Genomic DNA, 25,274 nt, shown 5'->3' with positions numbered 1-25,274 from the left:
ACTCGTTCCATCAACATTGTTGAGTGATAGTATCTATTTAGTGATACTTAGTTCTCATGAGCGATCATTTCATTCTATGCAGTTTGTATCTTGAGGAATGAAGTTCTGCTTCCATGAATGATCCTTGATATGTAGTAGGGTTTGCCTTGGTCTTAAGGAGATCGTATATGTTTTACTCTTTGAAATACATGTTTCCTCTATTTGCTCCTTCTATTTCAAGGTTGTCTCTAATGAATTCACTAGAGAATTCATCTCAACATGGTTTACTCCCTCTGAATCAATATGACCAAGATTACCGAAGGTTGACTGAATCACATCCTTTATTTGCTCCCTCTTTTCCAAGGTTGCCTCTAATGAAATGTCAAGCTCCCTTTGGATCTCAATCTTCCTCTTTCTGCAAGAACATTCTAGGAGGAAAATATTGAGGTATCTAGCACATATAGAAATATAAATAAGAATGTTAACACCAAGTAGAATGTTAGCAATTTGACTCACACTTATAAGTTATTACTAACAATAGCATAAATGATTGTAACATAATTTATTTTATATTTTCAATAATGGAAGTAAGATAACAAAATACTCAATCTTTACCATTCATACTCCAAAAATGAGTCTCTTTAAATTTAACAAATATTATATCAAAGTATTAAATATCATTCTGAAATAATGTATATAATTCAAATGCAATTATATATATATATATATATATATATATATATATATATATATATATATATATATATATATACTTGTAAATTTATTTCCACATATATTCTCTATAATATCTTATATAATATTTATTAAACATAAGAAAGAATATGAAATGGACATTACCTTGAAATCATACCTTGATACCCAAAATCCACCTTTGATACGTCTAAGAATAATCCCAAATACTTATAAAGTAGGGAATATAGCACCTTATATATTTTATTCATATTATGAGGTTATTCATTGTCCAAAAATATCTTTGATGTGGGTCTACTCACTAAGCTATCACCTCATTCTATTTTTCTTTTAGTAATGATTGTTTTAATCTGATTTTCCATAATTCTCTCAAGTCTATATGTTTATGAGGTTTCATAAGTAATGTATGGTAGTGCAGTGCCCTTTGTTTATATATTTCCATTAGTTATCAGTTCGTTTTGTCTAGAATTACTGAGAAGTCATGATACATTATGCAAATTACTACTAGAGGTTATTTTTTCAACCTCTTCTAGCCTCCTGAAAGCCTTCCAAACCTGTGCCTCGATACGTGAGAGCTTGAGAGAAATTCTTCCACAATCATTGGAGCCTTACTACCATGACTCACTAGATGTTAACAAGGGAGACATACAAATTTGGCTTCAGCGCCACACTATAGACAGAGTAAAGAGCATTTTGATGTCGTCAATCATGTTTCTCATCAGGGAGACACATGACTTTGGTGAGGATTTCAATTGTTCGTCTGCATTTACTCTCTAATGTAAAGACATAACCTCGTTAAAGGACTTGGTCAATAGTCCACACACCTTAGTAAATCTTCCACCTATTGCATCGAATTACCAGGTTAGCTGCATGAAAATGTTGATTCCCAATTTACACAAACATGTTGGGCGCCCCTCTGAATGTTGTTATAGGAATCTTTAACTTTCATTTCGAGCAATGCCAACAGATGTAGAAATGAAGGTTGTCTCTCTATTAGAAATTGAAGCAATATCAAGTAAAAGATAAGGGAGATTAAAAACCAATCACTAAAAAATATAGCACTATTTAATTTTTTACAATCATGGTCAAGCTCAGTGCAAAATCTCTCTTTCCTTGAGAGTTTTATACAAACCGTGAATTCTCCCTGTTCATGGTTGTGATAGTAATTTATGTTAATGCATGACATCCTCCAATGAATATAAATTCCAATAGTCTTCATGCTTCTAGTTTGGGGAATATTATCTTTGCCTCTTTCAGGGACCGTCATTGTGCTTCCAAACTAATACTTGGTTGCAAGACAATTTGGAAAAGGAAGATGAAAACATTTGAGGGACGTTTTCATTTTCCATTTTCAAACAATCGTTGGATAGGCTCTTGGAACTCCTAGTTGTATCCACAGCATGCAGAATGCATGGCTTGGAGATCTCAAATGCCACATGGAAGGTCTCAAGCTTGTTGTTTACCGTACTGGTAAAGAAATCCACGAATATAGACAATGGAACAGAATAGCAGAATTATATTCGCATATACCAGACATACATTATGCTTTATAAGATGAAAATAGTAGAAGATGATTTACAATGATCCCAGACGGGATATAAATACTATCTGCTGAATCTTCTCGAAGGAGTCCATTGGCCACAACCATTATGTCCACTACAAACTATTTACCCGTCGGCTACAGAATACAGAAACACCGACGACAATCATCTCGTCGGCTACAGAAACACCGACGACAATCACTCCGTTGGCTACAGAAACACCGACGACAATCATCCCGTCGGCTACAGAAACACCGACGACAATCCAATCGGCTGACACCATCCCCCCAAAAAGAAAAGTCGTCTCTTGACGACTAACAAAATATCTGAGACAAATTAACAAACAAAATACATTAATGGACTAATTACAACAAGAAAATCTGCTTCTGACACATCACTGTCACCTTCGTCCTGTGCCTGTAGCCTCTGCTAACACAACACTACCTCCTTAATGAAGCTGACCTTGATAGCCACCTGTGCTGCTTTCTCTGTTTCCAATTCCTCGGTACCCTGAGCCAAGTGTCACTGCACTACCCCCAACTGGATGATTAGCTCCTCCCAAGCTCTCTACGCATCCACCAAGACAGCCTCCCGGCCAACACCTACTCCCAGTGCCTCTAGTACACAGAAAGTCCATGCCTGCAGCAACTTCAACTGGTCAGACTCCCACAACTGATATCCGCAACAACTGGGGGTCCAGGGAGCAACGCCCTCGGCGGGGTCGACGCCAAGACCAAATTAGCACTTCGCAACCCACACAGAAATGCACAGAGCACACCATTTCTGTCACGCGGGTGACCCAGGTTAGGTTCCCGGCAATGGTGCCAAATGTTTACCGTACTGGTAAAGAAATCCACGCATACAGACAATGGAACAGAATAGCAGAATTATATTCGCATATGCCAGACATACATTATGCTTGATAAGATGAAAATAGTAGAAGATGATTTACAATGATCCTAGACGAGATATAAATACTATCCGCTGAACCTTCCCGAAGGAGTCCGTCGGCCACAACCATTATGTCCACTACAAACTATTTACCCGTCGGCTACAGAATACAGAAACACCGACAACAATCATCCTGTCGGCTATAGAAACACCGACGACAATCACTCCGTCAGCTACAGGAACACCGATGACAATCATCCCGTCGACTACAGAAACACCGACGACAATCCAGTCGGCTGACACTTGTGGTTTCATGGTGCCTGAAGAATATGAAGGGACACATAATGTGCGGTCAAGGGATGAGGTATTTGTCGGTTGTGTGATGCAAATATTGGTGTCACTACAATAAACCTATATCAGAAGATCTAGCAATTACCTTACTAGGAATTCAACGTATAATGTTCTAGTTACAACAATCAAATGGAGATATTTCATTATTCGCATTACTTGTAATTCCATAGCATAGAACCATCAAACGGTCTTACCTAAATTGGCAATGATATCGCAACATCCATGACATAGTTAAGCCTTTTACTCTTAACGTCTATGAGTGTTCATACTGTGCAAAATTTGTTGATTATTCCTTCCTTGTTCAGTACTTAAGAATCATCCATGTTTTGACTCAATAGTGACCATTGATGAGGATTTTACAATTACTAAGGGATTTAATAGAGCCTTCATAGAGTGTTGGAAGGTTCATTCAAAATGTAAATCTGACAGTGAGCAATGTTTTCTCTCTGAATTTGTTCGCTCCTTATAAACAGTGTTTAATAGATCTACCTTCAAGTAAACCATGATAAAAGGAACTTGGCTCTGATACCATGATAAAAAACATGGATCGGTTTCTACAAATGTAATTACATTACCATAGTTATTGGTGTGTTCCAAATGCAGATCCCAGTCTCTTATAAATATAAGAGTAGGAGACATGTCTCTATGATTAGTAATTATTATTTAACAATATAAATAACAATATAACATATGTATTATATATATATATATATATATATATATATAATAATTATAATATTATATATAATATATTTTATATCAACATTGTATCTTATGATTAAATCAATCCAACGGTAGCTATAATCTTAACAATATCTAAGATTTGTAGGGAATTGGAACCAACCATCAATTTATATTTTGCCAACAACCCAATCAAGGAATTCACACTATCTTTGAGCAAAGCATTTTTAGTTTCCAACCTAGTAACATGCTTGACTAGACTCTAGCAAATGAATGCAGCCAATATCGGACAGTAGGAGGAGGTAGAGACTCCATGGATGGAGAATGAGAGTGTGCAAAACACTCAGACCAACACTAGCCCCTCAAAGAATCAACCCATCCCCACCATAGCAACAAACCTAGTCCATGAATAATAAACAAGGCCAAACGATCAAGATCAACGTACGGGCAACAATGTTGCTAGAAAATACTCTTTATGGAAGAAAGAGATCAATGTAGCACCAACCCGAGCAAATGCAAACACACAAACACTAGAAGAATAATGCCAAGGAGCACAGACATGCACAGAACCCCACAACCAACCTACAAATGGCAGCCACAAGGGAGAAACAAGGTGCAAAGGCTCAAAAGCCAAGCCCAAAATCTGAAGACCACAGGCAAAGACATGCACCAAAGCAAGAGATCACCAAACACAAAAGAGAGACCATGCAATGAATGACACAAAAAAGCCCATTAACAAGAACACACAAGGTGAAAACCCCCACACTAAAACCAAACAACGACAGAAGCCAACACATCCTTCAACAAATGACTCCACATGTTGCAGTGGACTAACAACAGACAAACATCGAGAAACAACCTGTGACACTATGATATCCCCCATTTTAAAGTTGAATTTAATAAATACTATTAAATTAAAAATATATATTATAACACAATCCATTATTAAATGTATTTCAAGAGATCAAATTAATACAATATAACACTATATAATTGATAATAGTCATAATGTAAATATAATATAATATAATTGAGCATATTAATTATACAATGGAAATAGGTGTATCAGAGTGAGATTAAATAATGAACTGAAATATTATTAATAAAAGTATTGGCCAAAATCCATCAACCATATTGATAAGGATGTCGACATTCTCCTTCGTTCATAATTTGGTGACATTAACATCTTCTAATCACTACCTTTTCCTGTTCAAAACCATTATATAATATTAATATGAAGAACATTGGAGGAATAAACTATTAAAGTAACGCTTATGGTTGTTGCCCAAACAAATTATATATCATAACCCTCCATTAGAAAATAATTAAAAATTAGAGAAGACGACTCTTCATTGTTTGAAAGGTTAGGACTTCCAATAGTGGGAAATATAAGAAGGTAAGTAGGCAAAATGGATAGGGTAGACTCGTGGAGGAAAACAGAGAACTTAATTCTTTCAACAACATATTAGATTGTATACAAGGTATTGACGGAGCAGAGAGTGTTGCCACCAACACCGACATCACCACAAGAGTTTTAGACCGAGCAAAATTCGGAAGGAAGAAAAGAACGAATATAGAGGGAAGAATTACAAACTAACCCCAGTCAGCGATACACGTGACGGGCCAAGCGACACAAAACAGTGAGAAGGAGATCAGACTGTTTGTAACCAATCAACATGGTCGGGAGAAGGATAGAGAAGGAACAATAACAGTGAACAAATAGGAACCAAGAAATTGCATATTCGAAACAACTTACAATCAACAGACACAAAGCATCCAGTGAGAAAGAATTGAAGACCAACAACATTGTGGAAAATACAATCGCTTGAAAGGAAGACTGAAACTTGAATTAAGATAGGATATAATAAGGAAATAGAATATTAAAAAAGAGAAGGCACAACGGTTCACATAATAAGACAACATCAAACAGAGAGGAGTAGAGGAAAATGTTTAACTAGCACATCATTCATACAATTTAACAGTCCCAACAAAGAGAGTTTTTGCAAATATGTATCATTAACAAGTGGATATAAATGGTAGTATTATCTAAGCTACAATTGAGTAGTTTCCATTCCAGTCATAACATCATCAAAGGATCACACTTTGATTTTATACATATATTTAGAGAACATATGAAAGATAATCATTGGTCATAAGAATAAGACATATCCTATACATTCAATGTCATATCGCAGCAATCCTCCAATCCTTTATTAAATATATATCAGTGAGTAATCACAAGTGCATTCCACATGCTTCCTTGAGTAGGAAGGCCATAAGATATCGTAGTTTGAATCAATAGATTGGTACTTATTTCATATCCTTGATAATTCAATAGAGGAAAGTCTTCTATCCTTAAAGTTACTCTTAAGATACTATAGGGGACATTACAGTGTTATTAGAGCATCGATCTTGCAATCTTGTGAGTGAAGGCTTATGGAAACTTACGAGAGAAGGATAAATATAACTACAATGAACAACTTAGCAAATGAAGTGAGAACATATATGGAGTAAACCCAGAAGACCAACCAAACTATATTGAATCAAATTGAGAAGTCAAATCAAGCTCTCCTGCAAGCATTACAGAACATGGGGAACTCCATTAATAACTTAAGAAATAAGTCTTTCCACGGGAAAGATATGAGTTCAAATGAACCAAATATTAATGAATCATCATCATCTAGAATTCCGAGACCTCCCTTCTTACCTAGAGAAGAAACTCAAAGGGAAGAGGATGGAATAAACCAACCTATCAATAGCACAGTGAAGAATGCAAGAGCCTATGCAAACCTTGAAGCCGAAATTAGAGAACTCATATAACATTTGCAGAACTTTGTGAGGGACAAAAACATGAGGGCCCTAAAAGTACCGGAAGACGACCAAACAAAGAGCTTAAACATAAGGTGAACAAGATAAAGCTTCCAAATTTTGAGGGATCAAGAAAAATAACAGCCCATGCATGGCTCCAAAAATTAAACATATATTTTACTCTTAGCCCTATGACGGAGGAAGACGCACTCCAATTTGCTATACTCCACTTAAAAGGAACGACACATGAATGGTGGCACAATGGACTCCTCTCCTTAGGACATCAAAACATAAACTCATATCAGGAATTCTCCCAAAAACAAATCAATCGTTTCAACCAGGCTAAACTTGAATGGTACTTCAAAGAACTGACCCATTTAAAGCAATACGGAACAGTGGAAGAAATCTCTAATGAGTTCCAAAAACTTGAATTTATTCTCCTAGATTTATCCCAAAAGAGGCTTACATACTTAGTTGTTGAAGGCCTAAAGGATTCTATCAAAAATATAGTTAACCTATTAGAACCTCAAATGGTGGAAGAAGGCATTCAGAAGACTAGAAAAGTGGAATCTAATTCATCAAAAGAAAGATCTAAGAATTTCTCATCAAAGACAAAGCATAGAAATGAAGACAAATGTCGTGCATAAATATTGGGTAGCCAACAAGTGGATGTTGTCGGTAAATATTGTGTAGCCGACGAGCCCCTTCGGGAAGGTTCTTGTTATGTAGCTAATGGGTCTCTTCGAGAAGGTTTTTCAGGATGGTATATGTAAAACTTTGGATCATTGTTGTAATCATGATTGTAAGCACTATGTAATCTCTTCGGCATATATGCAAATAATAAAAGGAGTACTGTTGTTCTTGTCTATTGTTTGTATGCATTAAACCATTTACCCCATACGGTAAACATTTGGCACCATTGCCCAATGGACCTAAAATAAAGGCAGAGGAATAAAGACTAATGCCGAATCAACTTAACAAGGATAAAAATAAGATACAGGAAAAAGATGGAATACGCACTGCACAAAAAATTTTAATTTTGGCACAACAGGCCAAGCACGGACAGAGGTTTTAGCAAATTGCCGACGGACACCGAAGCACCGAGAAATTATTGGAACGGACTTGACAGCGGTTGAATTTGGTGAAAAAAACAAGGAATTTCTGAACTTGTATACACCGAGGGAAGAGAATCCAAATGGAAGGGAATCAACTTGAACAACTCGGAGTGCCGAGGGAGCACGAGCGTGGAGTGAACTCTTCATCCGCAATAGACTTCCGGAAGGAACAACTTGGCTTGAGGAAAACCCTCTTTCACCAAATGATCTAGTACCCCCACAAAATTGTCCACCAAATGATCCTCTACCCCCTCAAAACCCTCCTCAAATCGAGGATTTGATAAATGAAAATTTCACTGACAGCTATTGGAAATAAGACGATTGTCTGAAATAGCACAATTGTTTGAAACAGCGCAGGTGTGTAGAACAGCACAGGTATCCAGAACAGCACAGGTGTGTAGAATAGCGCGAGTGCACAGAACAACGCAGTTGTGCAGAATAGCGTTGGTGTTCAGAACAACGCAAGTGGGCAAAATAGCGCAAGTACACAAGTACCTCCAACTAGAATAGTAATGGCTGGACCAAAGGAAAAATTGCCAAAGTTTGATGGTGATGGAACGGCTGATCCAATTCGACACTGTAAGACATGCAAAAACTTTCGACGGCAAATGGCATAACTTACACAGATGAATAGGTCCAACAATTTCTGGCAACCATAAGAGATGTAGCAATTGATTGGTTTGTCGACGCGAATCCCCAAAAATTAACTAATTGGGCGAGAGTTGAAAAAGAGTCTATCATCGAATTTCAATTGCTGCACAACAACGAGATTGTAGCAGAAATATACAACACAAAGCAAGGGAAAAATGAAACAGTTTGTGTATATGCCAGGAACCTAAACGAATTAATAAATAAAATGGAAAGTAAGCCGACAGATGGGCTGCAAAAGAAATGGTTCATTGAAGGACTGTGCCCGAAGTTAAGGAGGAAAATGAAGATCGTGCCGCCATCATCATACACCGAAGCTTACAATCGGGCAATGAACTTAGAAAGTGAGAAGAAAACAAAAAAAAAAGAAAAGTAGCTCATCCGACTCAGATGATGCGTCTTCAAAAGAAGATAGCAATGTTGATGAAAAAGGCAGCAAGAATGTCCAAGCTCTCGATAAGGATATGATTAGAATGATGAAAGAATTTAAGAATATGCAGAAAGAGACGAAGGAAAACGAGCCATGGTAGACAAAATGCCAGATAAAAGGTCACACGAAGGGATCCTGTCCGAAAAATCAATTCTGTGACATCTGTCAAATTATGGGACATTCCACAAAGGAATGCCCCTTCAATATGAAAACCCCTTCAATATGAAAACAAGAGGGCATCAACAAGTGCTCCTAACACAGGAGGCTTCTACTTCAGGAGGGAGCAGAAACACAAGCAATGACGGTGCCAACAATAATAATGAGAGCTGTAGTTGAATTCAGTACGATGCAAACGGCCACCCGATGGTTCAATGCCGAGCATGTAATTTTTGGGGCCACTTTGCACAGAATTGTACATCAGCAAACACAACAAAGTTGTTATGCAGATGGTGCGGTCCTAGAGATCATGAAGATGCCAAGTGCCCAAAATCATGAGTGAATTTGATCACCATCATGATGGACAAAGAGGAGGTTTTGACAATCACATGGAAACAAGCAAAACTCTACCCCGACCCGAAGGAAGAAAAGAAGAGATTGGAAGAAGCTCAGGTGGAAACTGAGAAAGCAACGCAGGCAGAGAAATCACAATTGAAGGACACTATGGGTACCTCTATGAGAAACTGCGCAGAACAGAACATTATAAGACATATTACAAACTAAAGTACCAGTCAAAATAAATGATCTACTGCTCACAATGCCTCAACTTCAATTGGTACTCACAAACATCGCTCCAACTACTAAATTACCAGGAGAACACGGAAGGGAGAAGGAAAGTGGAGCAAGTATAGCGGATGGAAGGGAGAAGGAATGCGGAACAAGTGCAGCGGACCCAATGCTATTAGCCCTCACATCCAGACGACATCCGACATTCGTCGAGATGGGAATTCTAGGAATTGTTCTGACAGACACAATTGTGGACGGAGGGTCAGGCGTGAATGTGTTACCAGAAGATACTTGGAAGAAGTTGGGACAGCCGATGTTGTGCCCACCTACATTCCAATTACTAACGGAAAACCAACACGGCATTAAACCTCCCGGCATCCTGGTGGCACAACCAATGACTATTGAAACACAGTCGTTCCTACCCAATTTCGTCGTCATCTCGCTGAAGAGAAGAGGATATGATGCCATTCTAGGCCGAGGATGGCTAGTACAAGCATAGGTCAAGAATGACTGGAAGAAGAATACACTATCAATGAACCACACAGGCAGAAGATTCATAATTGACCTACACACACAAACGGTAGGCGAGGAGGCAGCGTTGTCAAATTCTAAAGGTGAAGGTGGAGGGGATGACGAGGGGAAGAAGAGAATGGAACCTGATGAAGAGGGAGTATTGAGACTGGAAGGAGGGTCGAATGAGGACGACCTAGATTCGGTGAACAAACTATTTCATTGGCAGATGGAGGATTATGAACTCTTCCTGAGCTACAACATGTTGGGCATTGAAGAAGAAAAAGGAAGAGACGAGTTCCCAGAGGAATATAGTGAACTAAAGGAAGGAGAAGCAGAGGTGGATGAAACACCAACCCATACGTTCAGTGAAGATAAGCCTATAAAATATGAAGAGGCCACAATACAAACCATGAACCTCAAAGATGATATTAAACCAAAAAACATACTGGTGGGAGAAGAGAGAGCTTTGACCTATGCGGAAAAGAAAAGAATACACCATACAGCTGGAAATTTGCAAGAAGAGACTTGGAGGTGCACCATACGGCAAGCACAAGGCAAGGGAAAAATATTGTTCAAACTGGAGGCTCCGTACGAACAAGGAGCTACCACCGTATGGCCTTTTGAAAGTAGGCAAGGAAGTACTGCACATCCTAGACAAAGCAACCATACGAATTCAGGAAAGGACCGTACGAACCAGCTAGGGTAACATATGGATAGGAGTACAACATCACCGTATGGCACATGAACAAAACCGTATGGCCACAAAAGGGGATACACATTGCCAGACAACACCGTATGGTCAAACAGGGTAACCATACAAACAACTAGAAGAGGCTACAGTATGGACTGAAGACACTGTAAGGACAAGGAGCCACTACCGTATAGCCATGTAAATGCCTATCGTACAAACATGAGAATTACTGTATGGCCAAAGTGGTGTACTGTAAGGCAGTACGACAAAAAAATGAAGGGGAAGGCATGTCTAAGCATTACTCTGTACGGCAGCTGTACGAGTATGGCTTAAGGAAAGCAAAAAGGAGGGTACACCATATGACCATGCAGTGCAAGGTATGTCGTATGGACTTGGAGCATAGGGGAATAAATCAAGACACACCATATGGCCATGGTTGGGAAAGTTGCAGAAAAGGTAAGAGCACCGTATGGTCATACGACCAGATTGCTTGGAAGTTGGGTGACTGTACGGCAGAGGAGAAAGACCGTACAGCTTACTCATACAGACATCAGTAGCAAGAGAACCATGCCTACGATAGCAACAGTTGGAGTGGGGAGGTCATATGGTAGCAAGAAGACAGTATGGCTATGGCAAAAGCAATCCATTGTGTAGCTGTACATTGGCAGTGAGGTTGTAACATAACAAAGAGAGACCACCGTATAGACACAGAAGAAGGGTAACAGGAGGTTTTCTAAAAAGAAAAAGAGAAAAAAAATGATGACAAATAAAAATGTTCAGAATGAATAACGCATGATACCCAAGGGAAGGGAAAGACATAAACAGGTAGTAAAACATAAGCGATTGCCAGAAACAGTGTGGGATCAGAAGAAAATCACAAAAAAGGTGTGTTCCATGAAGTTTTGTGTTGGTTTGAGAGTGCTAATTTGGTCTTGGCGGCGGGGGCACTGCCCCTCGACCCCACTGGAGGCGATGCCTCCTAGACCCCCAGTCGGTGCAGATATCAGTCGTGGAAAGTGTGATCAAATGATGAGACCTGGAGTTGCTGCAGACATGGAGTGTCTGTGTACCAGAGGTGGAGGGAACAACAGAGCAAGCCTTTCGAGAGGGGTGATACGTTTTGAAGCACTCAGAGTAGGTGTTGGACGTGAGACTGTCTTGGTGTATGCATAGAGAGCTCGGGAGGAGCTAATCATTCAGTTGAAGGCAATACCGCAACACTTGGCTCAGTGTACCCAGGAGTTGGAAGCAGAAAAAGCAGTACAGGTGGCTATCAAGGTCAGCTAAGGAAACAATATTGTGTTAGCAAAGGCTACAAATGCAACGTATTTTGGAGACTAGTTTGATGCAGGCACGAAACAAATGTGAAAGTGGTGTGGTAAAAACAGATCTATCTTGTTGTAGTTAGTCAGTTAATCTGTCTCGAATATTTTGTAATTGTCATCTGGAGACGACTTTTTCTTTTGGGGGGGATGATGTCATCGGTAAATATTGGGTAGCCGAGAGGTGGATGTTGTCGATAAATATTGTGTAGCCGACGAGCCCCTTTGGAAAGGTTCTTCGAGATGGTATATGTACAACTTTGCATCATTGTTGTAATCATGATTGGAAAGCATTATGTAATCTCTTGGGCATATATGCAAATAATAAAAGGAGTATTATTGTTCTTGTCTATTGTCTGTATGCATTAATCTATTTACCACATACGGTAAACAACAAATGAGGGAAAGAAAGTTATTTTTGCAAAGCGAAATGGAGCAGAGGACACTAATGCCTGAGTAAGGAAGCCCAAAAACAAAAAGAGAATACATTGAAGAAAGGCATATGTTTCAGATGCAGAGGCCCTTGGGAACCTGGACATAAGTGTGACAAGAAAAGTCAACTCCAGAAAATAGAAGCAACGCACGAAATAAACAATGAAGAAGCTTCAAAACAAGAGTGTGAACGGTGATCAAGAGAGGGTATGGGAATATAGAATCATTGAAGCTTCGAGGAAGTTCAACTTTAGTCATACTCTAATCAAGAAATGTAAATATCAAACAGCACATATATGTACATTATTTTATGATTATTAATAGAACCTTGATATTCAATTTAAACAAAAGGGAAAGAGTGGCAATTACAGGAGAATTGCTAATGACATCCTATTGTTAGCACCTTCCCAAGAGTGCAATTAGGGAGAATAGCTAGGGTACCCTATTGCAATAGTATGTTTGGGAGAACTGTGATAAGGACACCCTATTGCTCTGTAATCAAGGGAGAACCGCTAGAGCACCCTATTGCAGAATTAGTTGAGGGAGAACCATTGAGGGCACCCTATCATAGTGATAGTAAAGGGAGAATTGCTAGCAAGGCACCCTACTATGTTGTGATTATGGGAGAACTGCTAGGGCACCCCACTAAAGAGAAAAGTTTATATCCATAGAGACCCTAGGATGAGATAAAGTCTCTCCTAAGGTTTGAAAAGAGTTGGATAGTCCTAAAGGGATACCCATAAAGGCCTGCGGTGAGATAAAGTCTCTCCCAGGATACAGCTATTAGGATTCATCGTAGAGCAAGCAACAAAGAAAGGCTCCAGTACATCAAGATAAGTTCTCTTTAAATCAATCTTAGTAATTTAAATCGAATCTTGCAATTTTTAAATTTATTACAATCTAATCTCAAAATTGAAATTGTTTTTGCAGGACTACAGTGAGGTGCATCGACCAAATCAGAAGGAGAGAATATTGAATTGCTTGAGGAAAAGCAATTTTGGGAAGGGCGGACTGTGATAGGCCCCATTTTTAAGTTGAATTTAATAAATACTATTAAATTAAAATAAATAAATATTATAACACAATCCATTATTAAATATATTTTAAGAGATCAAATTAATACTATATAATTGATAATAGTCATAATGTGAATATAATGTAATATAATTGAGTATATCGATTATACAATATTGATAAATTTTGTATCACCATTTAATAACTAAATAATATATTATAATTAGTACATTATGATAAACTAATAACTTATTAAGATCCAATATGTTACAAAATTCATAATATCCCTATGGTTTCCATACACAATGGAACTAGGCATATGAGAGTGAGATTAAGTAATGAACTGAAATATTATTAATTAAAGTATTGGCCAAAATCCATCAAACATATTGATAAGGATGTCGACATTCTCCTTCGTTCATAATTTGGTGACATTAACATCTTTTAATCACTACCTTTTCCCGTTCAAAACCATTATATAATATTAATATGAAGAATGATGGAGGAATAAACTATTAATGTATCAATTATGGTTGCTGCCCAAACAAATTATATATCGTAACCCTCCATTAGAAAATAATTAAAAATTAGAGAAGACAACTCTTCATTGTTAGTAAGGTCAGGACTTCCAACAGTGGGAAATATAAGAAGGTAAGGAGGCAGAATGGACAGGTCAGACCCCTGGAGTAAAACAGAGAACTTAATTCGATCATATTCAAGGTATTGACGGAGCAGAGAGCTGTTGCCACCAACACCCAACATCACCACAACAGTTTCAGACCGAGCACAACTTGGAAGGAACAAAAGAATGAATATAGAGGGAAGGATTACAAATAACCCCAGTCAGCGATACACGTGATGGGCCAACCGACACAAAACAATGAGAAGGAGAGCAGGCTGTTTGTAACCAATCAATGTGCTCAAGAGAAGGATAGAGAAGGAACAATAACACTGAACAAATAGGAACCAAGAAATTGCATATTCGAAACAACTTACAATCAACAACCACAAAGCATCCAGTGGGAAAGAATTGAAGACCAACACCATCGTGGCAAATACAATTGCTTGAAAGCCAGAGAGAAACTTGAATTAAGATAGGACATAATAAGGAAATAGAAAATTAAATAAGAGAAGGCACAACAGTTCACATAATAAGACAACAGAAAACAGAGAGGAGTAGAGGAAAACATTTGACTAGCACACAATACATACAATTTAACAGTCCCAACAAAGAGAGCTTTTTGCAAACATGTATCATTAACAAGTGGATATAACTGGAAGTATTATCTAAGTTACAATTGAGTAGTTTCCATTCCAGTCATAACATCATCAAGGATCACACTTTGATTTTATACATATTTTTAGAGAACATATGAAAGATAATCATTGGTCATAAGAATAAGACATTTCCTATACATTCGATGTCATATCTCAGTAATCCTCCAATCCTTTATTAAATATATATCAGTGAGTAATCACAAGTGCATTCCACATGCTTCGTTGAGTAGGAAGGCCATAAGATATCGTAGTTTCAATCAATAGATTGGTTCTTATTTCATATCCTCGATAATTCAATAGAGGGAAGTCTTCTATCCTTAAAGTTATTCTTAAGATGCTATAGGGGACATTACAGACACCCTACGGGAACCAACGAGCAATACCTACTACAAAACAAGCAAAAACTCAGCAGCAGCAACAAGGAGGGAGAAAAGTTGAAGGCCCAAAAAGGAGGAGTGCGTGACAAGCCATGACGACCAACATGTAGTGACCAATGCGGACAGAGGACCGAACCAACAAACAATCCAACAGGCAAACCAGATGGCCCACCTAGAACAAGCACCCAACAAACACAAACAAGCAAACAATGAGGGGGAAAACATAGGAAGAACATATGAGCAAAAATGCAAGGGACTCCACCAATAACCTCGATAGAATGACGACAACAGAAGGAAAGCACATGCAGTGCTTGCCAGTCACCTAAATCACACATTGATCGCACAAGTAGGGGGGCTGATATGGGAAACTGTAAGAGAAGGTCGCGCACAGGAGAATGTCAAACAATCATCTCTAGATATTTAGGTGCATAATGCAAGAACTAGTTTGTAGACTGCATTAGCATATGTGAGAAACCCCAACAAATGAAGATGTAAATCCATATCCAAGTAGCAATAGCTAACACAACAAAACAAAGGTACAACAAAAGGGAACTTGGTTATTACTTTCTATTGCATCTCAGACATGAAAGATGACAAGTGACAACTATTACCTTCTTGGACTCGAAAGAAAAGAAAAACCAATATGGAGTTTGTATCTCAAGATCTAAGCTAGAGCAAATAAAAGAGCACCTCATTTATTTGGACTCTCATTGCTACTTATTCAGAAGCAAACAAACATCTTGACATCAACAAATGTAATTTTAGTGAAACTCTATCAAGGATTATAAGAAGACTAGATGACCCTAGAAAACAACAGCTACTTCACAGCAAATCAAAGGAGTACAACATGGACTAAGTTGATCCCCAACAGACAAGCATGTGAGGGCTTGAGAAGTACCATTTTTATCATATCTTGGTGCAACAAGCAGCTATGCCACTGCAAAAATGAACAGGCGACTCGAAGGAACCCTCAAAGGTGTGATCAAATCTCTCAAACCACTCACCAAAGGAAGTAATTAAGTCTTATTATTTCAATAAAACATTAGATGCAGTTTTGTAGTATTGATGTCAAAATTCTTCCAACATGGATATATAAACAAATCTATATACATCACAAGTTATATAATTAAAAAAATGCTGCTACTCAAGTAATCTTAAAGAAAACATAATATATGAATAAATGGAAGTTTTAAGTAATATTGAACCTAAAAACAAATTTTAAAAATTCATAATATGCACCAGTAACGACTCACGGCACATACCAGCTGTGGTGCATCGATAATCTATTGATGCAGTCAATGGACCTCTCACCTGGTTCATAGAACAAATGAGTTTCATAGTCAGCTCCATATCAAAAACTTAAAGACCAAGTAATATACAAATTGGGAAGGATTGAAAGATAATGCATTGAATAAATTCTCAATCCCAAGCAAGAGTTTAAATATTATTAGCACTCCTAGTAAACCAAATGTTAACATTTGCTAGGATTTTCACTGATATTCGGAACCTCTCACACAATACTGCACCTTCTCAAACAACAGAGCTGATCATAACAAATCTCTTCTGAAGAGAGAATTTAAAAACAGCCAACGAGACTATGAGCTAATCTCAAAGCCCAATCTCCCTTCCAAAACAAAAAGAAGTGAAGTGTCAAGAACCACCCAAAAAATCACCACTGTATGGTAGACATGGTAAATTGGATGTGGCTTCTCAAAGAATGGACCCTAGTCTGTATTTTTATTGAGGCATTCCATTGACTATGATCCCCAAAGGGATTTGAAGCCTAACAAGGTTAGTAGATCTATTAAGCACAAGCAAGAGTAATGAGACAATGATCATATCAAATCTATTTGTTGAAGTTGAGCGACCAGATTTGTATCATCTTCTTTGTTGATCACAATATTCTCTTCCTGGGACTAGACTACTGTGTGTGGTAGGATTTTCAGGTTTAGGAGAGTCTCCTTCCAAGAATTGAAAGGGGTGTTCTATACATTAAAGCTCAACTTTAGCCTTTAATCAAGCAGATTGGCACTCAAGATTGACAAAAATAGAAACTGCAACTCAATTAGGATTTGGTGTACCTGTTTAACCTTTTTAAATTGTTGCTATTTCTAAATTATGCCTCTGATTCCCACTGAGCTCTAACAGTCTCTCTTACAATTGCTCACTAAAGCCTCGGCATTGTTTAGCATGGCTCTAGCTGTAAAAACTTTACAATTTTCATGGCTATATAAACAAATATAATCCATCAAAGGACCTGCTCACCCAATATCATATCCACAAGCATCAATCTGTACAAACCCTGTAATATATATATATATATATATATATATATATATATATATATATATATATATATATATATATATATATATATATATATATATATATATATATATATATATATATCCAAGGTGATTTCTTATAGAATCCAGAACATTAGGAAAGAAATATGTTCTTTATATAGGATGTGGAGAAGGATTATAATCAGGTAAACCCAGTTCTTGCAGACGTTATTCTGCAAATTTACACTTGTCACCTAGCTCTGAATGGATCAAACATTTCAAAGGAATGTTTTCGACAACTCCAAGACAAACACATACATATAAACAGACCTTGATGGAAATATTATCATTGATGTCAAAGAGTTTTCACAAGAATAGACAAAAGTGTTAGTGTACTATCCATCATCAATGTCGAAGGTGTATGAATGATTGTAATGGAAATAAAGCAGTGATGACTACAACAATCCAATAGAAGCATTCAACAATTCTGTATAATCAGTAGAAGCATTAGAGTGTTTAAATAAAAAACTATTAATGAATAAGAGATAGTATGGATTGATTTTGATTGTGCATAGACAATAATACAGGAGAGGTTTTTCTATTGGAAACAGGCAATAGATTAATGTGAGCAATAAAGGATATATACAGTCGGATAGAAGAGGTAAGCCACTGTAAGTTTCGAAGTGAGCAGTGATGAATGTATAAATAAACCTTTATTGGAAAGAGTACAAAAGACATATCACAATGGGTATAAATAGAAACAACAATATACCTTTAGTCAACAAGATAACTAGAGCCATGTCAAGGTGCCATCAAGTTTATGAAGTCAAGTTTGCTATATCACATTCTGGTCTAAATGTGGGTGAGGATCGATTCTCCTATACAGAGAAATAGCAAGTTAAAGTGCACTTCAGAGAATGTATTCCATATATGGATAGTAACAAGAATCAGAAACAATACCAGCTTAGGCATATAACAGGTTGGAATATATATTCCAGAGCTGCCATGTGATGAAGTCAAAGCACTAACAGATACGATGGGCAAGGACAATGTTTAAGCAGTCAAAACAACAATAATCTATTGCAGATTTCGTTATTGACCAATGGCTTTGTGATATATATGCCATTTGTGGATAGAGAACATTAAATAGAATCCTGAGAACATCAGAGAAGATGAAAGTTAATTTCTGAACAGATGAATACATGAAAATGACATGAAGCAGGTGACATATTTAAGGCGACTGCCGATAATGTTAAAAATATGAATTCAGGAAGCCACGCATGACTGGAAAATAATCTCCCAATAAAATGCAACAATGGAGGTTTATGATAATTATAATTGATAATATGATTAAACAGATACAAAGATGCAGCGTTTGAAGTAAAAGAATGGGAGTCAACTTTGTACAGGCAAACATACATAGAGGTATCGATAAAAATGGATGCATATAATGGCATTGAGAACTTCCAGATGTACAAATTTACACAGAACCCGTCAAGTGACAAACAAGGTATAATATGCAGCAATAGCTTGGAATGGAATTGTGGCATCAATACCAATAGTTCATAATTTGAAGCATATACAGATGCCTTGAAGACCACAGACAAAGGCAGTGACAAATATAGTGGCGTCAATTGATGATTGTCTGTATAACTGAAAAGAGATCGAATGATGACATGACAATAATCAGAAATTTGAATATGTGAACAACCATGTGAACAACCACGATGATGGCCAATTCTTCCAAATATGACAGATATATTTGGCACTATAATTGATGAAGACGAAACACAAGGGTGAACGGAATATACAGGAAATTAAATTGATCATAAATCTAACGAAAAAAATAAACAAGATGAAAGTATAATAGTGACAAAGGTGCCTGATAATCATATATCAAATAAAAAAATTATAAGGTGTGATTTGAATGAAAAGGTGCAAGTACCTAAGGGCGAGTTAATAATAAGAGATAATTATTATTGAAAGCACACTATTGTCGGTAAAGTTATAAAATAGCCGACGGGTAGATTAGCATCCAAAAGGACACATGATGGTTGAGTCACCCCTTCGGAATGGTATATGTACACCGTCCGGAATGGACTTTTGATCACTGTTGTAATCATCATTGGAAGCACTATGTAATCTCTTTGGCATATATGCGAATAACAAAAGGGAGTACTGTTGTGCTACATGTTCTTGTCTATTGCCTGTATGCATTAAACTATTTACCCCATACAGTAAACATTTGGCGTCGTTGCCCCATGGACCTAGAACAAAGGCAGAGGAATGAAGACTAATGCCAAATCAGCTGAACAAAAATAAGAATAAGCTAAAGGAAAAAGATGAAATGCGCACCGCACAAGGGAATTTAATTTTGGCACAACAGGCCAAACACAAACGGAGGTTTCAACAAATTGCTGATGGACACCGAAGCACCGAGTAATTGTTGAAAGAGACTCGACAACGGTTGGATTTGGTGAAAGAAACAAGGGAGGAATTTTTTAACCTGTATACACTGAGGGAAGAAAATCCATAACAGAATTGAATTAACTCACACAGCTCGAAGTGCCGAGGGAGCACGAGCGTGGAGTGAACTCTTTGTCTGCAATACACCTCCTGGATGGACAACTTCGCTCGAGGAAGATCCTTTTTCACCAAGTAACGCAGTTGTTGGAAGTAGGACGGTTGTCCGAAGCAGCACGGTTGTACAGAACAACGCAAGTGTGCAGAACAGCGCAAGTGTTGTGCAGAACAGCATGGGTGTGCAAAACAACGCAGGTACTCAGAACAATGTGGGTACTTTGAACAGCGCAGGTACTCCGAACAACGCAGGTGCTTAGCAAGTACCTAAGAATCAAAAGACAATAGTGATGGCAAGTCCCAAAGAAAAATTACCGAAGTTTAATGGTGATGGAACGGCAGATCCAATCAGACATTGCAAGACGTGCGAAACCATATGGACAGCAAATGGCGTGACGGACAAGGATGATTGGGTCAGACAGTTCCCAGAACCCCTAAGGGGTGTACCAATTGATTGGTTTGCCGACGTCAATCCCCAAAAATTAGCTTCCTAGGCAGCAGTTAAAAAAGAGTTTATTAGCGAGTTTCAATTGCTGCAAGACGACAATGAGACTGTAGAAGAAATCTATACCACAAAACAAGGCAAAAATGAAATAGTCCGTGTATATGCCAAAAAACTAAAAGAATTAATAAATAAAATGGAAAGTAAGCTGGCAAATGGGCTGAAAAAGAGATGGTTCATTGTAAGACTACGCCTGGAGTTAAGGAAGAAAATGAAGATTGTGCCGTCATCATCATACACCGAAGGATACAATCGGGCGATGGACTTAGAGAATGAACAGAAAACGAAAAACAGGAAGAAAAGTAGCTCATCCGACTCAAATGACTCGTCTTCGAAAGGAGATAGTAGTGGTGACGAAAAGGATAGTAAGAAGGTCCGAGCTCTCCAGAAGAATATGATCAGAATGATGAAGGAATTTAAGAATATGCATAAAGAGATGAAGGGAAACAAGCTATGGTGTACAGAATGCAAGACAGAAGGTCACATGAAGGGATCCTGCCTAAAAAACCAATTTTGTGATATCTGCCAAATTATGGGACATTCCACAAAGGAATGCACACTTCAATATGAAAACAAAAAGGCATCAACAAGTGCTCCTGACATAGGAGGCTTCAATGTCAAGAGGGAGCAAAAACACAAGCAATTATGGTGCCACTTCGGGTGGGTACAGAAATAATAGAAGAGGGCAAAACAACAATAGCAATAATAATAATAGGGGTCACAGCCGAATTTAGTACAATGCAAACAACTGCCCAATGGTTCAATGTCAAGCATGAAATTTGTGAGGCCACTTTGCACGGAATTGTACATCAACAAACGCACCAAAGTTGTTATGCAGATGATGCGGTCCTGGAAATCATGAAGATGCCAAGTGCTCGAAATCAAGAGCGAATTTGATCAGCATCAACGCAGACGAAGAAGAAGTCCAGGCAATCACCCATAAACAAGCAAAACTATACCCCGACCCGACAAAAGAAAAGAAGAGATTGGAAGAAGCGCGGGTGGAAATTGAGAAAGTAACACATGCAGAGAAATCACAATTGAAGGACACTACCGATACCTCAATGAGGAACTGCGCAAAACAAAACATCATAAGGCAGATATTACAAACTAAAATACCAATCAAATTAAACGATCTGCTGCTCACACTACCTCAACTACGGACAACACTCACGAACATAGCCCCGACTGCTAAATTACCAGAAGAACATGGAAGGAAGAAGGCAAGTGGAGCAAGTGCAATGGACCCAATACTGCTAGCGCTCACAGCCGGACGGCATCTGGCAATCGTAGAGATAGGTATATTAGGAACAATCCTCTCAGACACAATTGTGGACAGAGCTTCCAGAGTAAACGTCCTACCAGAAGATACCTGGAAGAAGTTGGGGCAACTGACATTGTGGCCACCTATGTTCCAATTACTAATGGTGGACCAACATAACATTAAACCTCTCGGGATCCTAGTGGCACAACCAGTGACTATTGGAACACAATTGTTCCTACTCGACTTTGTCGTCATCTCACTGACGAGGAGACGATATGACGCCATTTTGGGCCGAGGATGGCTTGTACAAGTAAGGGTTAAGCATGACTGGAAGAAGAATACCCTATCAATGGAGCACAGAGGTAGAAGATTCATAATTGAACTGCACACACAAATGGTAGGTGAGGAGGCAGCATTGTCGGATTCCGAAGGTGAAGGTGGAGGGGATGACGAAGGGAAGAAGAGAATGGAACCTGATGAAAAGGGAGTATTGAGATTGGAATAAGGGTCAAATGAGGACGATCTAGATTCGATGAATGGACTATTTCACTAGCAGATGGAGGATTATGAACTCTTCCCGAGCTGTAGCATGTTGGGCACCGAGAAGAAAATGGAAGAAACAAGTTCCCAGAGGAAAATAGTGAACTAAAGGAAGAAGAAGCATAGGTGGATGAAACACCAACCCATACGTTTAGTGAAGATAAGCCTATAAAATATGAAGAGGCCACAGAACAAACCATGAATCTTGGAGATGATATTGAACCAAAAAACATACTGGTGGGAGAAGAGAAAGCTTTGACCCACGTGGAGAAGAGAAGAATACACCGTACGGCTTGAAATTTGCAAGAAGAGACCTAGAGGTGCGCCATAGGGCAAGCACAGGGAAGGGGAAAAATACCGTACCGACTAGAGGCTTTGTATGGACAAGGAGCTACCACCGTACGACCTTCTAGAAGCAAGCAAGGAAGTACTGTACGGCCTAGAAAAAGCAACCATATACATTTACGAAATGACCATACGAACCAGCTAAGGTACCATACAGACATGAGTACAACATCACCATACGGCACATGAACAAAAGCGTACAGCCACAGAGGAGGATACACATTGCCAGACAACACGATACGGTCAAACAAGGTAATTGTACAAACGACTAGAAGAGGCTACCATTTGAATGCACATGCACTGTCCGTGAAGGAGAAAGCATCATACGACCTTCTGTACAGCAGAAGATAAAAATATGGTTGTACGGACATATAAGAGCATTAGTGGGAGGAAGAAAGTGTCGTACGTCATATGGAGGAGCAATTAAAACAATAGATAGACATGGAAGAGGTCATATGAAGATATTACGTATGACTTTACAGCTGAAGGAAAGAAAACATCAAGCACCGTACATTATCAACATACATGAAAGTGAAAAGTGCAAAAGCCGTATGGCCAAGAAAGAGAAGTTTGGATTGTACGCCCAAGAGTTGAAAGAAGAAGTGGTTGTACGGCCCTTGCAGGATTGGTGGGAGAATGAAGGAGGCATTGCCATATGATCAGTCAGAGGGTTGCAAAAGACAGAACGGTCATTATTAAAAAGGGGTAGAGGTGACTAATAGAAGGGGATAGGAAGTGTTCCAAAAAAAATTTAAAAAAAAAAAAAGAATGAAAAATGTTCAAAATGAATAATGCATGATGCCCAAAGGAAGGGAAAGACATAAACAGGTAGTAAAACATAAGGAGTTCCCAAAAAGAGTGTGGGATCAGAAGAAAATCACAAAAATGGTGTATTCCATAGACTTTTATGTGGATTTGAGAGTGCTAATTTGGTCTTGGCGGCTTCAGTTATCAGTCGTGGGAAGTATGACCAGTTGATGAGACCTAAAGCTACTGCAAGCATGAAGTGTCTGTGTACTAGAGGTGGAGAGAATAACAAAGTGAGCCTTTCAAGAAGGGTGATACGTTTTGAGGCACTTGGAGTAAGTGTTGGACATGAAGGTGTCTTGGTGGATGCATAGAGAGCTCGAGAGGAGCTGATCATCTAGTCGAAGGCAGTACAGCGACACTTGGCTCAGTGTACCCAGGAGTTCGAAGCAAAGAAAGCGGCACAGGTGGATATTTTGTAATTGTTGTCCGGAAACGACTTTCTTTTTGGGAGGGATGATGTTGTCAGTAAAGTTATAAAATAGCCGACGAGTAGATTAGCATCCGAAAGGATGCGTGACGATTGAGTCACCCCCTCGGAATGGTATATGTACATCGTCCGGAATGCACTTCGGATCATTGTTGTAATCATCATTGGAAGCGCTATGTAATCTCTTCAGCATATATGTGAATAATAACAAGAGTATTGTTGTGTTACATGTTCTTGTCTATTGTCTGTATGCATTAAACTATTTACCCCGTACGGTAAACAAACAGAACTTTTGGAAAGAATATTTTGCCAAGAGATGTATCTCTTAGTTGGATTAAATATATATATATACTACTATTTGTAAAAGGAGAGCAGATCGGTGGAGCAGGAGGTGAGATAAAAGTGCAGATTATAGAAATATATGTATAGATCTTTTAATATGAGATATAGAAATTAGAGTTGGAGTATAAGCAGAGTGAAGCACTTAAAGGAAAAGCATATCAGCTATATCAATCTGAGATATATGTGACAGAAGGAATGTGTCTGAAGGAAGATATTATATAATCATAATTTTTATCTGATATATCAATATAAACTTTAAAGTATAAGGAATATTGCAGAAGTGTGCAAAGCAACATAATGGATGCAGATTATAGAAATATATGTACAGATCTTTTAATATGAGATATAAAAATTAGAGTTGGAGTATAAGCAGAGTGAAGCACTTAAAGGAAAAGCATATCAGCTATATCAATCTGAGATATATGTGACAGAAGGAATGTGTCTGAAGGAAGATATTATATAATCATAATTTTTATCTGATATATCAATATAAACTTTAAAGTATAAGGAATATTGCAGAAGTATGCAAAGCAACATTATGGAAAAAATTGTGCTAAGAAAGAATCCATCATCAGTTGAAGCAAGCAACATTGCAAAGGTGGAAAAGAAGTATGTGCATAGTGGGTTGGTGCTCATGAAGACAACAGTGGGGGTTGCTGCCTCCAGTAGGTCGG

General features: G+C 38.2%; 1 protein-coding gene across 1 annotated transcript in view; it reads right to left on the bottom strand.

The window, feature by feature from the left end:
• The window catches only part of COQ3 (coenzyme Q 3), a 276,221-nt gene that overhangs the window by 63,258 nt on the left and 187,689 nt on the right, over positions 1-25,274 (bottom strand). The window contains exon 5 of the mRNA XM_089819180.1: positions 16,768-16,816. Within this exon, the coding sequence (XP_089675306.1) occupies positions 16,768-16,816 (49 nt within the window). The remainder of the gene's footprint in view (positions 1-16,767; positions 16,817-25,274) is intronic.

This window comes from Cupressus sempervirens, chromosome 3 (assembly GCF_028749045.1).
Source record: "Cupressus sempervirens isolate cs-2001-9-10 chromosome 3, ASM2874904v1, whole genome shotgun sequence".
NCBI lineage: Eukaryota > Viridiplantae > Streptophyta > Pinopsida > Cupressales > Cupressaceae > Cupressus > Cupressus sempervirens.
Note: the sequence above shows the minus strand (reverse complement) of the source record. Positions and strands in the feature narration are given on the sequence as shown.